The sequence below is a fragment of the Helicoverpa zea genome, chromosome 20, assembly GCF_022581195.2.
Source record: "Helicoverpa zea isolate HzStark_Cry1AcR chromosome 20, ilHelZeax1.1, whole genome shotgun sequence".
Lineage (NCBI taxonomy): Eukaryota > Metazoa > Arthropoda > Insecta > Lepidoptera > Noctuidae > Helicoverpa > Helicoverpa zea.
The window spans coordinates 6,248,341-6,264,304 of NC_061471.1; the positions used below are offsets into that span (position 1 = coordinate 6,248,341).

The following is a 15,964-nucleotide window of genomic DNA, read 5'->3' on the forward strand; positions in this document are numbered from 1 at the left end:
ACATAGTGTTTAAGGGCTACAAGGACTTACTAACGTAACACAATTTATTTTTGCATTTTTTATCAAAGCACTTTGTCTTTTTTCAATCATCACTAACAATATTAGTTAGGACAACCAATAACACCGATACTCTTATACCTACAACATTTTTACATCTGTAGACAATGCGAATATAGGGAGAGAATTAGTTCCTTCGCTCCACTTGTACACAAGAGGTTCATCAAAGAGGTTAGTGATGGCACAATGAGTTTAATCCTTCGTGAGGGGCGCTGTAGTGGCAAGCTACAATATTGCTTCAGCCCGAAGGTATATCGCTACTTATGTAGGCTTACCTGTGAGGATGATTTGCCAAATTGTGACTTACTAGCTGCTTTTGGGATGTTTTCGTCGCTTGCTGTGTAAATTAGTGCGGTATCTGGACAAAATATGTGTCAGTTCGGGGTAAAAGGTACCTTATGGGTGTTGGCACTTACGACATTATGTTTTTTTAGTCTAAGCAAGATTGTAGAATTTGTATCTCCAAATGACTTAAGCGCCAAAGTCCATAAGGTACCTTTTGTCATGAAATGACACATATAGCCTTTGACACCTATATATAAACGTAGATTTATCATTGGTAAAATATTTTCAAAGTCAGTCATCAAGGAGGTTAGTAATAGCACAATGAGTTTAATCCTTCGTGAGGGGCGCTGTAGTGGCAAGCTACAATATTGCCTCAGCCCGAAGGTATCGCTAGTTAATGTAGGCTTACCTGTAAGGATGATTTGCCAAATTGTGACTACTAGCTGCTTTACTAGCTGCTTTTGGGAGGTTTTAGTCATGTACTGAGGCAACTACTGCGCGTACCCAGATAAAATAGATATTATAACACTATAAAATGACGTAGATAATCTATTGGTAAATAATTTTCAAAATCTGTTCAGTGTAGACTCACACGCTATAGCTTTATATTATCGTATAGATGAAGAGCGACGAAAAGGCTTAGAAAAAATATGTGATACGTTTTGATATTTACTATAATATACAAGTGCATGCCAAAAAAATATTATAAAAAATATGTTTTTGAGAAAGGATAATGTCTTAAAAGATCGATAGTGGGCATATTACTCTTTATAAGCCTCTTCATACATTATTTATAAATCTTATCTCTAAAAATAACGCTACAATTTTTGTATTATCTGTACCAATTTTATTCTGTTACAAAGCAGTATTTAAAAAGCAGCATCGATTAAAGCGGCCCATTCATCACTGTATGTAAATATAAGAAACCTTTCTTCAGTGTTTCGAGGCCTCGTTTTGACCTTGGGAGGTAACGTGAGGTCAAGGAGATCCTTTTACAACACTCTATCTAAATACTGAACATGATTATTTATCAGACTTTAATTTATGATAGTAAATGCTTTTGAAAGTACGAAACGTATATACTTGTATGTAGTTTCATACAATGATTGAATTAGAATAAAGTTGTCTGTAAAAATGCACAAAACATTTGCACACTGCAAACTTTCAGTAGCTCGGTAGTTTGTTGGGCATCATAAATTAATCAATATGAAGATGAATGGTTGTAAGCACATTACAAAGTTCTGGTATTTAACCTGTATTATAACGACTGAAAATCTTTAAAAAAAAAATTACAAACCATCGTGTCAACTGGCGGCGGACTGTTTAGTTTCCAGTGTGTGGGTAATCTTACGCGATATAACTAGCTATTAGTAAGTACTATATCAAAAGAAAAAGTTATATAGGAAACTTTTAACAGTAAAAAAACACCACCAAAGAATCGCCTACAATTTTATGCGCTCCTTACAACAAACAGTTAACGCATCAAGTTAGACGTAACTGATAAGTTGGCGTGTGCGCTTACTGTTTATTTGCATCTAGTATTTACTGGCTGCTTAGCGTTAACAAGTTCTTACAACTTACGTTAGCTGCCACACGCTGTAAAGTCACTGAGGTTAGATCGCAAGCTGGAAAATAAAATGTAGTACCTAGCTAATTTAAGTTTTTGTAGGACTGCATCTTACCTAGGGGTATTGGGTTGCCCGGGTAACTGGGTTGAGGAGGTCAGAAATGCAGTTGCTTCTTGTAGACACTGATACTCAGCTGCATCAAGTAAGACTGGAAGCCGATCAAGGAAAAGGCTTGGCAGATGATGTGTTCTGGTCTGTTTTTTCTGAACAGTATTTTGGTAGGTTAACAAAAAACAGTTAACGCATCAAGTTAGACGTAACTGATAAGTTTATAGTTTATTTGCATCTAGTATTTACTGGCTGCTTAGCGTTAACAAGTTCTTACAACTTACGTTAACTGCCACACGCTGTAAAGTCACTGAGGTTAGTTAGGCGGGGGTTAGAAAGATAGCGGCGAAAATAAAATGTGGTTGCTAATTTAATTATAACTTTTGAATTACTGGTCTATCTTTTCGGTTTTTTTTTTTTTTGTAAGGTATATATTTATATTCTTATCGAGCGACACATATTGACCTCCATCATTTTTGAGAGGATTAATTTTTCCGTAAGTTGAAAATTCTTTCAAGGACCCTTTTATATTTCACTCATAATCTGGGTTGTTTTTTTTTACTTAACCTACGTCTTCATAATATTTGTTCAATGAAGAGCGGTAAAAACTCTTGAAAATTAAGGTATTGTACATTTAAGGAAACTTTTTGCTATACATAATGCAAACGTATTCATACAACGTCACAGAGGTTCTTTCATACTACTTAATCTTTTATTAATACATCGAAGTCAAGTTTCTCAGAAGTTGAATTTTAAATCAACATTTGTTAGCCATCCTTTATTAATTATTAAAACTTCGCCTTTGTTACCTAATTAAAGTTTTACTTTAGTTACTGCGAATTTAATTTGTAATGTAATAGACTTGAAACACCTGTGCTTTTGTTAAAAAAAAACACTAGGTATGTTTTAGGTAATGGAATTGGAAATAGTCTGATTTTTATGATCTGTATATAACTGATTCATATTTTCTCTGTAGTGGGCCAAAGGACCCTCGAACTGATACTTGATCTCAATACATAAATTTATTTACTCTTACACGGGAATTTCCCTCTTAATATTTCACAAACTGGACCAGAAACTTAAAAGAAAATAAGAATAAAAAATTACAATTAAATACTATTCCCCGCTACAGCTCAAACACTGACCAAGCCCCAACCTTTTAAGTTAACGACGGCCGATAGTGGTATAAGCGGATAAATTGCAAGTATTGTGAAAGTTAAGTAACATCCTGAAGCCGTTTGCTCAAGGGCTGTAGTATCTGCATAACGGCAGGTGATTGGCATAATCACAGCGGCCATTTTGGTTGCGGCCCCGAAATCGCCGAGCTGGATTATATATGATATGCTCTGTTTTAATTGTGTGTGTTTTCTTTGTGTTGTAAGAGTGTTTTGTTTTAGCTGCTGACTTTTTGAAACATTACTTTTGTAGGTTGTATATTTTGTCAACTGAATAGGCTAGAAACATAGTTTTTTTTAGGTATATTTGTTGCTATCCCACATTCTGTGTCATTTTCAATCGTCATTTTTGAGATGTTTTATAGAACTTACTTAAACAAAAAACATATAGCCAATTTTATTTTATTTTTGGGTCGTGTTTCCTATATTTCATACAGCTTAGAGGCCTGTTTCCTAATGATATTTTTAATGGCTTTAGAAACTGACATCAAAATAAAATATCACGATTTTATAGCCACTCACGATGCACTAAATGACTAAACTACCATCTGCATCATATAGAGAACAGTACCTATGACCGTATAACAGTCGTCTACTAACGAGCTAAGTAATAAGTTTTAATTATTCATTACTTGAACTTACAAATGTTTAATTATGCATTTCCTTCGCTTGACTTCTGAAACTTGGCCGCTGTGACAAGTGGTGGGGGCTGCAGTGTTTGAACACACTTACGAGTACTACCATTAAGAGTTCTTAGCTTTAATAAAAGCTTTGGTGGAATAGAACATGAGAACCTGACTGCTTAAAAATATAGGCTATTAAAATTGTTAAAAAAATGCTGAAAGTAAAATTCAAGAGTTACATTTGTCTGGCATTGAGCGTTTTATATTGCTGGTGGAAGATATTCTGATTTTCGATTTCCCGCGGTTTCACCCGCGTCCCGTGAGAACTACTGCCCATATCAGGATTTAGAGTACAAACAAACAAAATATATCTCCTCTTTATTATATTAGTATAAAAGTGTGTATTAAGCATCGCATTTATTTTACTTTTTAACTTAACATTGACTTGTGTGCTTTGCTATTAATAAACTTATACTTACTCCTCATATTGATTAACAGCAGAAATTTTAAATTAAATCAGCTTGTTTAATTCCTACGGTTAATATATACAGTCTATTATTAGATAACCTACTTTGTAACACATACACACCCGTTACACAATATACATAAGTTTACGAAACTTTGTTCGGTTATACCATCCTTGGTAGTCGAGTATACACCCATTATTTCGAGACTTTGAGACTATGCACTCAATATGAAAATAGCAGACTAGAAAATCATTGTTTTTCTGTTTATATTTTTACATACAACTGGGATTATTAAACCATATTATTAAACTATAGAAAGTCTATCATCAGAATATATTTCAACCTTATATTTTTAGTTTTAAAGTTGAAAATGTTAGACCGGGAAGTTTCTGAGAGTTACTCAATAAGTACATGCTAACTTCTGCCGGTGTTAGTTTCTGAAAGCACGCTAACTTACTGCCCAACCAGTCTTGATCTCATCCTCTTTAGGCGTACATAAAATATACCTATTATCATTTCAAAAATAAATATAGTACAAATCCTTTTTGGAATTCACCTGTCCACTTATCTAGGATTCTAAATCTAATTTGAATTCCACATTCAAAAAATAGAACTATCGAATTTATCTAATACAATTCCAAATTCAAATCAAATAGTACTTAAATAGATCCGATTTGTATAAAGACCTCCTTTACCAATTTTCTTATTATAACGACCCAGAGGTCAAAGTGCAAGAGCACTTAAATCTTCGATATAATATTTCGAAGGCGCAAGAATTTCCAAGTTACACGTAATAAGTTTAGAAACAGAGCATAAGTTAACAAAGTTTTTGTGCAAATTGTATTAAATGTGTAACAGCTCAACGTTTGAACGCTTAAATCTATTACGTTCCTTTGCAATTTGTCGAACAATTTATGTGAGTATGTTTGGCAAGTTCAATCGATCGATCTATGTTAAAAAGGCTAGTCTCATATGTTATAACACTGTTAAAATAAGAGTGGTGTTATTTTTTGAGTTAATGCGACTAAAATCTGATAACATGCACCTATATTTTTGGGTCCGACTCCCTAAATTGGAAAAGTTATAAACCACTGATTGTCGGCAGCGCTAATCATTTCCACATAAAAAATCGTCGAGGCCGGCAATAAAAAGCATAACATAAAATATACAGAAGCTTTTATTAAAGTAGAAATTAAATCATTTTTTATTAGTCAGCCATTATGGGTACAATCTATCTTCCGCCATGTAATGAGAAACTATAAAATATCAATTAGTAATGCTATTTTCTGTATGGTGGCATATTATTTCAAATGGAACATTAGCTATATGAGTTACCTAAAACATTTTTGTGGCCTTAAAGCGTAGGGAAACATGACTAACCCTAACAAAACCACGGAGAAACCTTTTCTTCTAAGTGTCCAAGAATAAAGTCTACAAATGGCTTGCTTGCGGTCAACATTTGAGCTGGGCAGACAAATTCCTTCAGCTTATGATCGTTTTAGAAAAGTCTACTATGGCTGTAGGTAAACCATTTTGATGAAACGTTTATTTGATGTTTACGAGAATGTGTTAAAAGTGAACATTAAACAAATTACCTCCTCACGAAGCAACGGGCAGCATTGGTATACTTACATATTTTATTAAAACTGTCATTACGTTTGTCTATTGATAGGTTTTAACAATGATACATCCATCTTACAATATTTCAGACATACAGACAGATCATTTATGGCAGGGATGGCGAACCAATGGCACGCGTGCCCGTGGTGGCACGCAGCTAAATAATTTGGGCACGCCATTATTTTGCAAGTTTGCAATTGTAATTATGACCATAACGACGTACTATTAAATATTTCTCGTGGATTCAATCGGACCACATAGGAACTACTTCCCATATTCAGAATAGAGCCTATTTTATTTGGAGATCTGAGCATTACTGTTAAAATATTCTATGAAAATAAGCCCATCTAAACAAATTACTTCTTGATAATCTTTTACTTATTCTGATAACTGAGTATTTGCCATAAAGGCACGCCTCTATAATTATCATTGTGTTTTTTATTTAATTTGGCACGTAAGTCAATAAAGGTTCACCATCCCTGATTTATGGTAATACATAGATACCAAGAGTGGCAAATCAGACTTTCAAGAGTCAATGAAGCAATAGGTAATGATTAATATTCTATTTTCCCACAGTAAAATTCTCGATATTTACAGAACTTAATTTGAAAGCAAACATCGTCAATCATGGAATATTTAGGGCATCATTTGTCGACTAATTGTCTACTTATTGTTGAGCTAGACCGTGGTTCGAGTGACAGTTATTTTTAACTAATGATGGGCCTGCTTTGTGTGTAGGCGGTGTCATTTGCCCAAGTGGAGTGATATAAATAGGTCATTGTCATGATGGTACTATAGCGCGGGCTTGGGTACCAGGATCTCTGGAGATTCTCTTAAAAAAAAATCTTCAAGAACGTTGAAACTTATGTTTATTTGGACTGGTTGGCAGAATTGACATATTCGGTATCAAAAGTCTTACTCTTTTTTCGAAATTTTGCAATCTGCATTAATTTAAACATAGGTATATAAAACCTCTCATCCCTTTTGTTGTTAGTTTATAATGCAATTTTGTCCTTATGTTGTCTACTATCGTTTACAATAACACGTGCTATTCACAACGTGTTTCACCATTTCAAAGCTTTATTTTCATAGCCACTTTATTTGAATTACTTTGGATTTACTTAGCGAACATTTTCCATAAAATTAAGACTAATTTGTATGTGCCCAGACGTTCTCTAAATACCTTCTTCATGAAGACTTCATTTAGACGCTTACTCGTGGCGTCAATTAGCTTTAATAAAAACAAGCAAAAAGATTTTCTTGTTTACTTTTTAATTACATTCCAGTTTTTAATGTTTTAGTGAAGTACATCACAGTGTGTATCAATGACAAAGCAAGCTTTATTTCGTATACCTACCCTAGTATTGACTTCACACTGCCAAGCAATTTGGTTTACTCTGGGGCCCGATTCTCCTAAGTTAATAATGTCAAAATCGAATAGAAATCGAATCGCAATATGATCGCAATAGCAGTTTTAACCATATCGGGCATTCTGCTACTAATAAAAAACCAATCGTATTCGATTGACATTTGATTGGTGTGCGATTGGTCTGCTATTTTGGTAATTTTGGTCTATACGGTAGTTTGCTGTACAATCATTTTGCAATCGTAAATCATTTGCAGACAAAATGATTCATTATTGAATGACAGAAAAGGATAAAAACGTTTATTTCAAAGAAAAAATAGCGGAATGCCACATACGCTTCAATCGTAATCGAGTCGGGATCGGATATCAGTCGAATCGAGTCGAACGTGAATCGTATGTCGCTTAAGTAAAATTAGGAGAATCGGGCCCCTGACGTCGTGGTTTCCCTTGGAACTATCGCTAACTTTTCTATCTAACCTGGAAACTGATAACCAATAGAAACCTTATTTATAGTCACATTAACGACCCGCCCCAGGCGGCGCAAGGTTGCAATGATATTTAATGGATGTTATTATACACCTTCCTCTTCAATCACTCTATTTATTAAAAAACAGCATCAAAATCCGCTGCGTAGTTTTAAAGATTTAAGGATATAGGGACAGAGCATGCGACTTTGTTTTATACTATATAGTGATTATATAGAGGTACAAAGACTGTCACAACTAAAAACACCCTTCTTTTCCAGTTTCGACGTACGTGGCCGGTCGTTTAACAAGGCGCTACAGTGGTCTGACCCGAACGCCTTCGGTCCTCGAGCCGACTTCGCAACGATCGCGCGACCAGCCTCGCTCACACTTGACACGGTACAGCTAGATGACGAAGGCGTGTACCGATGTCGTGTCGACTTCAAGAACTCGCCGACGCGAAATTTTCAGATTCGCCTCTCTGTTATAGGTGAGTGGGTGTTCGGATTTTGAAATTTTGTTTGGCTTTTGTTTTGTTGTTTTTTTTTTTAGATATGTAGATGTAAGGTTTTACCTTATTTTGTATCATCAGTAAAGACAAGTAAACCTACTTGCATGAAAAAAAGCATTTCTTGTTTTTAAGGTCTCCAAAAAATGATTTTTATCTTTCATATAGCAATAATAAATTATCGTGCCCATGCCAACGCTGAGAGTAAATATTGGACTTCATTCGCCGCTCTTACTTAATTTTTACAATTCGAAACAACTCCGCAAGACCGGGCTTTCAAAATTAAAGTCTTCTGCGGAGTTGTCTGGAGCTGACGAAAAATAAATTAACCACTTTAAAACATAAATAAAGTTCTCAGCAACAGACGCTCAAATAACTGCATCAACATTTCACTCTAAATGTAAAATATATTCCACAGGATTAAATTAGGACGTTAGTATAAAATTTCTATCAACATCGTGTTCACGTATTGCAAGCAGAAACAATAATTTCCCGCGTTAAAAACTACTTAAGCCAGTACAACTAACATTTTCAATTACAGTCTGAATATAATTGCCCCCTAACGAGTGAAACGGTTTCGCAAATAACTCGGCCGCAAAACGTCGACCCTCCAAACTAGAATGGGAATCGCAGCAGATGTTCGCATTCCCACACTGAAAAACTTTAGCGCAAAATGTCTGCTCTATGCTGAAAATTTATAAGAGAACCTTATCTAAAAAGCCAGCCTTTCAGCGGCTTTCGCCGAGCGAGCGATGCAAAACAAAGCTTTGTTAGAGCTCCTTTGAATTTTGGTAAGGAAAATGAGAGGTTACACACGACCCCTACCCCGTCAAAGGAGCGCCGAGTGCTGTTATTACAATAATGTACTGAGATATCACGTTTGAGTGGCGCGATGGAGCCGCGCGGCAGACGCCCAGCCGACACCCGCCACGCTATCTCACTGCGCGCCGTACCTGCTGACTCCAGTACCTACGAACCTAGCCAGCGAAGGCCTGTTCTCAACTTTATTCATACGCCGACTCCAATAAAACGCCCTAATCAAAAGAGCTATTCAACAAAATTCAATACTTTCGCATTTGATTAATGGTCTGCTTGTTATCTTCATTACTCTTCAAAAGAAATGTTGTTTTATAGTGTTATTCATTTGGGCGAGTTTTTATTCAGTCTATCATATTTATCAAGCACGTTATAAAATCCGCGCAAAAAGTAAAGTGATTAACTTGCCTGTGTATGTGTGTGTATCGGCTATAGGCGTGCAAAACGTGGAATTGACTAACAAAGTGATTTTATTAACTCCACTGCCCTGGTATGTCGGGCGGCGTTGCCCGACCCGAGAATTTATTATACCCCCCTTATCTACATATGTTTATCGTGGAATTTTAAATTGTAAACGAGCTCCACTTGAAAATACCAGTTCAGTTTCCGCATGAATTTACGCTACATTTTGTTTGGCGCACCGTATATTTTGCATCAAATTATAATGGCCATGATTCATTCGATTATGCGATTAAAATATCAAGTGCGCACAAACCACAAATTATTTCACTTATGAATATTTTGAATGTTGTTCAATCAAAATCGTAATATTATTATGTGGAGTCAAATACTGATGAATTCGGTGTTCGTTTGGAACGCATTCAAAAATTCATGGCAGGTAGTAAATCGGTCGCGGGACGAATTGGTCGGCATACACCTCTGGTTCATTAGTTAACGTTTAGCGGGCGGCGCAATTTATATGGTCGGCAGTGTAATGTATTTGTGTCTGTGTAGCGTACGTCCGCAGCCCGCGATCCACTTCCGTACGTAATTCTTTCCGAGGCCGGGTTTTGAGTTAAGTGAAGCAATATGTAACAGTTAAGTGGGGGTTGCAGCGGCGCTGTAATCGTAAGTCATCGCCTCTACGACCGCTGTGCCACGCCAAGGTATTGCACAGCAAACCGATATTTCACACTGTTTAAACAAAGGCTCTTTACGAGTCTAGATAACTGCTTAAGAACACATGTATGTGGGTAGATTATGTAACCTGTGTTCTATTGATAAAGTGGTCCGTTTACTAGATAGGTACGTCTAGATATAAGAGTACCCACAGGCTCGCTTTACATTGTTGAGGTCTACAGGGAAGTATTATATTCCAAGAAACTGTGCAGCCATGATTGACAATCATAATTAAAGAGATAACAGTATCCAATTACACTTGGAAGCCAGGATCCCAGGAGTAATATTCTTTAGTCAAAGATTAACAAAGTTAAGCACAGATACTCGTTATATAATACGGAATACGGTACGGAGACAGGAAAGTTACTCACATTCTTACGAGAACTGAAAATAAATTCGCTCACAGAACGGCCTAATGGAAGTAGAAAATGTACCTAATATTGTTCCGAAGTTTCGGCTTCTAGATCAAAGTTCCGGACAAAGGGCATTTGAAGGTTGTATAGAAAGGTAGAAGATAAAAGACAACGTGCCTTAAGGAATTTTGAATACGTATGCGCCCTGCTTACGTCTTCATTGTTATTAAAAATGCTCGCATTCGAGGAAATTTTCTCTTCCCACGTAAAATCGTTGAGGTTCTTAAAATAGGGTAGAGATACATCATGATTGACATATGCGTGCCGTTTGACGGGAAAGGTCAAGTGAAATCTTCTAAATTCTTCCCAGGAATGATATTTTTAACATACCTACCTATTACTTTTGAATGTGACATTTGGATTTTAAAGGGCCCTTTTACTTTTTTTTCCGAGATTCTTCTCAGATATTAGAACAATTTTTAAATCACGTAATTCACGTTCATGAAAAACACATAATATTTTTATAAGATACGTAACTTCATTTCAATTACACAAAGCACGCCATTTGTCAATAGAGCAGTTAGAGTTGGAAATCGTCAGGAGTACATGACACAGTTTACTGTTCCTTTGGCCCTAAGTATTACGACGACGTTAATGAGCATTCACTTAAAAGGAATCTTCCAAAAATTTGTTTGCGTCTGAAGAGATGCCCTAACGAAAAATCTCCTAACAAAGCAGCGCGCCAAAATTCGGGTGAGCGGGGGACGAGGAACGTTACTGTCTCCACCCGTGCTCCACCCTTATACGCCTTTTATGGGAAGCCACCCATTTTTTGTAAATCCATCTAGCGTGGAATAGGATGATTAAAATCTAACCCTAAACTAACATCGACCACTAGTGACATACTCAAAAGTAAAGTAAATACTCAAAATTAATAATTCTTTTAAAATAGTAATTCAATTGGAAAGTTTAAAGAAGCATTCATTTGAAATGAACGAAGAAAAAGAGAGAGATAAAAAAGTTAGAAAATTAATTGTTATATAAGTATTATTTTGTGCAGAGAACTTGCCCCACAACAATTTATTTACTCCTCCAGAAATGAAATAGGTATCTAGGAACCATTAAACGGAGACTCGATGAAAAATCATTTTTATTCACCACGGGTCTAAAATACCCCCATGGTGTAATTTAAGTATCAACTTATGGCATTGTGTTAGTTCGTCTACTAGCCACTATGGCATCACAAGCACGAAAATTCGTTCTATTTGTTCTAGAACATGTCTAAAACCGTGCTGCGATGACTGTTGTTATTTTCGATGTTGCCACATTACGAAATTCACCAAGAAAAATGGGAATTAAAATTATAGGGACAGTGTTTATCAAATTAGAGTTTTCACAACTATATCATAACGGCGCATCCACTAAGTGGCTGACATTATGTGTGTCCGATGTTGCTCTGAGTAAAGGTACATTCAAAAAGTATGTACGGCAAGAGAGATATACCTATGTAAAACATTGCTGATCTATTCTAATATTATAAAGAGGAAAACTTTGTTTGTTTGTTTGGTTGTAATGGATAAACTCAAAAAACTACTGGACCGATTTTAAATATTCTTTCACCATTAGAAAGCTATATAATCTGCGAGTAACATAGGCTATATTTTATCCCGGTGCGGGCAGTAGCTCCCACGGTACGCGGGTGAAACCGCGGGAAAACGGCTAGTGATGAATATAAATAAATCTACATAGTTAGAGTTATGATTAATTTTAATTGCAGCTTTTTTAAATAAGACCTTTTTTAAGAATGGGTGATTGCATTTTCGATGTCTGGTAGCACTTAATTTTGTAACGGGTCTCTCTGTCTTGATGAACACAATTTTACTTCAGATATACGTAAGTCGACTACTTACCGAAAGATGGTGTTTTTATAATATTAAATTTTCATGATAATATATCATATGTTTTGGTTTGTAAATAATCTATAAAAAAACTAGTAGGATGCAAGGAAAAATGAAGCTGCTTTTTAAGGCAAAAATTGGTACCAATAATATACATTGATACAAGATTGATACGAAAATAATACAAATTCACTTAGAGGTTCTAGAAATGCAGCTATTCGACGACAGATGTCTCTAGCAAAAAATATGTTTTAAAGCTAAAATATTACTTACACGTGAAATGTTATCCTATGGTATGTTTGAGTTTGGATCCTGAGCAATTTCTACAATTAATGATAGCGCATTTCATCGTTTTAATCGAGTAACAAATAAAATCTGTTGAAATTGTGGTAAAAATACAACCATGACAAGATGTCAGTTTGATGTAAAGGACGATATATGGGCGGTGTCCAGCCACGCCTGCCGTGACGTAGTCGTGACGTATTTGACCTACCTGAAGGCGCGTGACCTACCTGCGTTAGGGCATCTCCGCTAGTCTTTTCTCCTTCGTGGTCTGAAGTATCTTGATCCATCATAGTTCGTGGCAGTTGCCGAGCGCTTCTACAGAAACACGCCCAAGTTTCAACTTTGAGAAATGTGATTATGTAGTGAACTTTAAGTGAATTGCTTTACATGAACTTGTGAAACTTAATGGTTCTAATATAAACGGCTTAACTGTTAACTTTGCTTTCGTACAATCTGACTGTGATACTCTGAGACAATTCGCGTAGGTACAAAGTACGGTTGAACTTAAATAAGAGGTTTTATAGTTCGGCCATTCAGAGAATGCGTTCCTGACACGTCGCGATTGAACTGACGACGTAACTTTGCAATGGCGTTGCAGTTACGATAAAAATATTTTTGCTGGTTGTTTACCGTTTTAACAATTGAGGAGCATTAAAACAACATTATTATATCAATAATCAATGAATGTTATTACGTCGTCAGTTCAATCGCGACGTGTCAGGAACGCATTCTCTGAATGGCCGAACTATAATAACGCTTATTTTATTAACAATGGATGTTAACTAAGGCTAATATTGTAATACAATTAAAGCCATATTGTAGACAAGTTCGGATTACCCAGCGGCGAAACAGAACAGAACTTTGCAATTATCGCGATGCGATATAGCGGAACCCTTTCGGAGAGCCTTCGAATTTCTCGAAAACTTCGTCGGCCCGACGTGGAGACGACAAGAATATAAAAAGCAGCCGCCTAGTCGCGGCCCGACGTGCGGGGAAAACGCTTGCCTGAATTAATAAGTACAACACGAAATTTGAATTTAATGAAACAAGTTAGCAGCAAGCAGCTGAGCGTGTATCGATCCTACAACAAATGTACCGACGAATAATTCGCGCCGCCATCGCGCCCTACTGAGGTGTCGTTCAAATTTATGTTAATGCCAAACCAGGTACCTGCCTTCAAAAATGTTTACGTCTTTTTTAACTGCCATGAATATAATCTAAGCGGTACATTCAATACGCTTTGGCTCCCTGTTATGAGTAGTTTTCCGACAATCAATCAAACATACTATGTACCTGGTATATTCGATCCACATTTCAACATATTGCGACAGCACTTGTCTCAGTAATAAATGTCAGGTTAGATCTCCTTTGAATGGGTGTAATATATTGGGCCATCACTGTAAAGACATATTTGCTAACCGCAGACAAAGAAAATACTTCACAACTTATCCTAGAAATTCCTAAACAAATAAAAGACAATCTATGCCGTCCAAAAGAAAGCCTGACTTAAAACGATAACAAACAGTTGAGTCAAACGACTGTATAAAATGCTAGAAAATAGCATGTCGTAAAAAGAGTCTCGGTTTTAAGTTATAGCTCATAGCGTATGGACAAATTTTCTACTTATATTAGGGAGTGTCGAAAACTCGTAAAATATAGTAGGTGTACCTAGTAGTAAAGCGGCCCACTATAAAACTGAAATGGGAAAATTACCATGGATTTGTTAACTGAATAATTCTGACAAATGACAGTTTTGTGGAATAAAATATTCGACGGGTACTTCTGAGAAGGGACTGTATCATTCGTGTTATTGATTTTGTTATTTTCACACTCTTATTGGCAACAATCTGTGATTGGATCTGCATGGATACCAAAATACATTCGTAATTAAGTCGATCGATTGCACTCTCAAACCCCGATTTAACATAACATTACAACTGGATAACGTAACCACCTTCGCCAAGTATCGAGGACAAATCCTGATTGAGCTGCTTAAGCTCCACACTAAGTGCAAACTCACTCCGACCATGGAAACTCTCTCGGATCTCATGCACTTGCTCTTGTGGTCACTCTGTACATAACCAAACCAAAATTGGAATATACAAAAATGATAAACCCACATACCACCGACACTATGGTACAGTTGGTAACCCTAGTATAAAACTAGAGCTATTTGTGTACAAATAGTGCTCCGCCGGCCGGCTGGCTCGACCCATCGACAGGCACTTTTACAACCGCTAGCGTGTTGCGGCTAATGCATAATTCAACAGCTATAATATCAGCTGTAGTCTCAGCTATGCGATTTATCGTCGCATCAAACGCGTTATCGCACAACGGAGACCACGCGAATTGATCGTATCCCATGCTCCTTTATGATATATGAGTGGAATGGACGGAGTGCGGGCCAATTGTAAAACATATTTTATAGCTCGTAGTGATACTAACTAGCCGTCTTTATTTATAGCTTTGATGTGATTATTACTGTTGATGAGATATGGTTCGTAATTATCAATGTTGCTGTTTTGTTAGAACAGTTAAAAGTTGGTCCGTACTATGGAAAGAAAACCTCGTAACAATTAATAAGGGCAATGAATCATAAACAAATTGGCTGGCAATAGTCTGCAAAACAAACGTCATATATACGCCGAGAGTCGTGTTTAATTGACGCCGTCGTCTATGAAATTCCGTTTAAATTGGATGTTGTTCCGTTGGCCACCGATTCCGCTATCAAGGACCAACTTGCCGAATGGCTGCCTCTGTAATGACTACTAACTAGCCAGGACGGTCGGGCGGCCGGCCGAATTCGGCCTCCGGGGCACGGGGGTACACTTTCGTTACCAATAGTGGAAAGGGCCGTAATTCGGTTTTGCGGTGGTCCCTCTTAGTACGTGCTCCAGAACTATTGTTTTGTTTATGCGACCGTAATTAGTGCTGTTTGTCATGTTACGTTAGCGGTTTTTGAAGTGTTTATTCAGACGTGATACTGGTCATTAATAATAATTTGTTTGCTTGAAAATATAGGTACACGTTGATACATAGTTCGTATTTTTGGGTCCATTTTGTAAATGTTTTATATTGAACTGCGGCAATAAATTTTTATGCATTGCTTTGGTGGATTTCGCTTAGAGCTGGTGCGGTCTAGACTAGTCTTAGGCTAAAATATACGGTTAGTATCTTTACTCTGGGGAAACCTCGGGTTTTCTGTATTTACTTAGAAATCTCGCCATATTTTCAAAGTAGTAGGTATTACAT

At 36.6% G+C, this 15,964-nt stretch overlaps 1 protein-coding gene across 3 annotated transcripts in view; it reads left to right on the forward strand.

Moving 5' to 3' along the window:
• Positions 1–15,964, forward strand: part of LOC124640400 (hemicentin-1-like) — a 67,390-nt gene that overhangs the window by 13,118 nt on the left and 38,308 nt on the right. For all 3 annotated transcript variants that reach the window (XM_047178161.1, XM_047178160.1, XM_047178162.1), the window contains exon 3: positions 8,015–8,223. In XM_047178161.1, the coding sequence (XP_047034117.1) occupies positions 8,015–8,223 (209 nt within the window). The remainder of the gene's footprint in view (positions 1–8,014; positions 8,224–15,964) is intronic.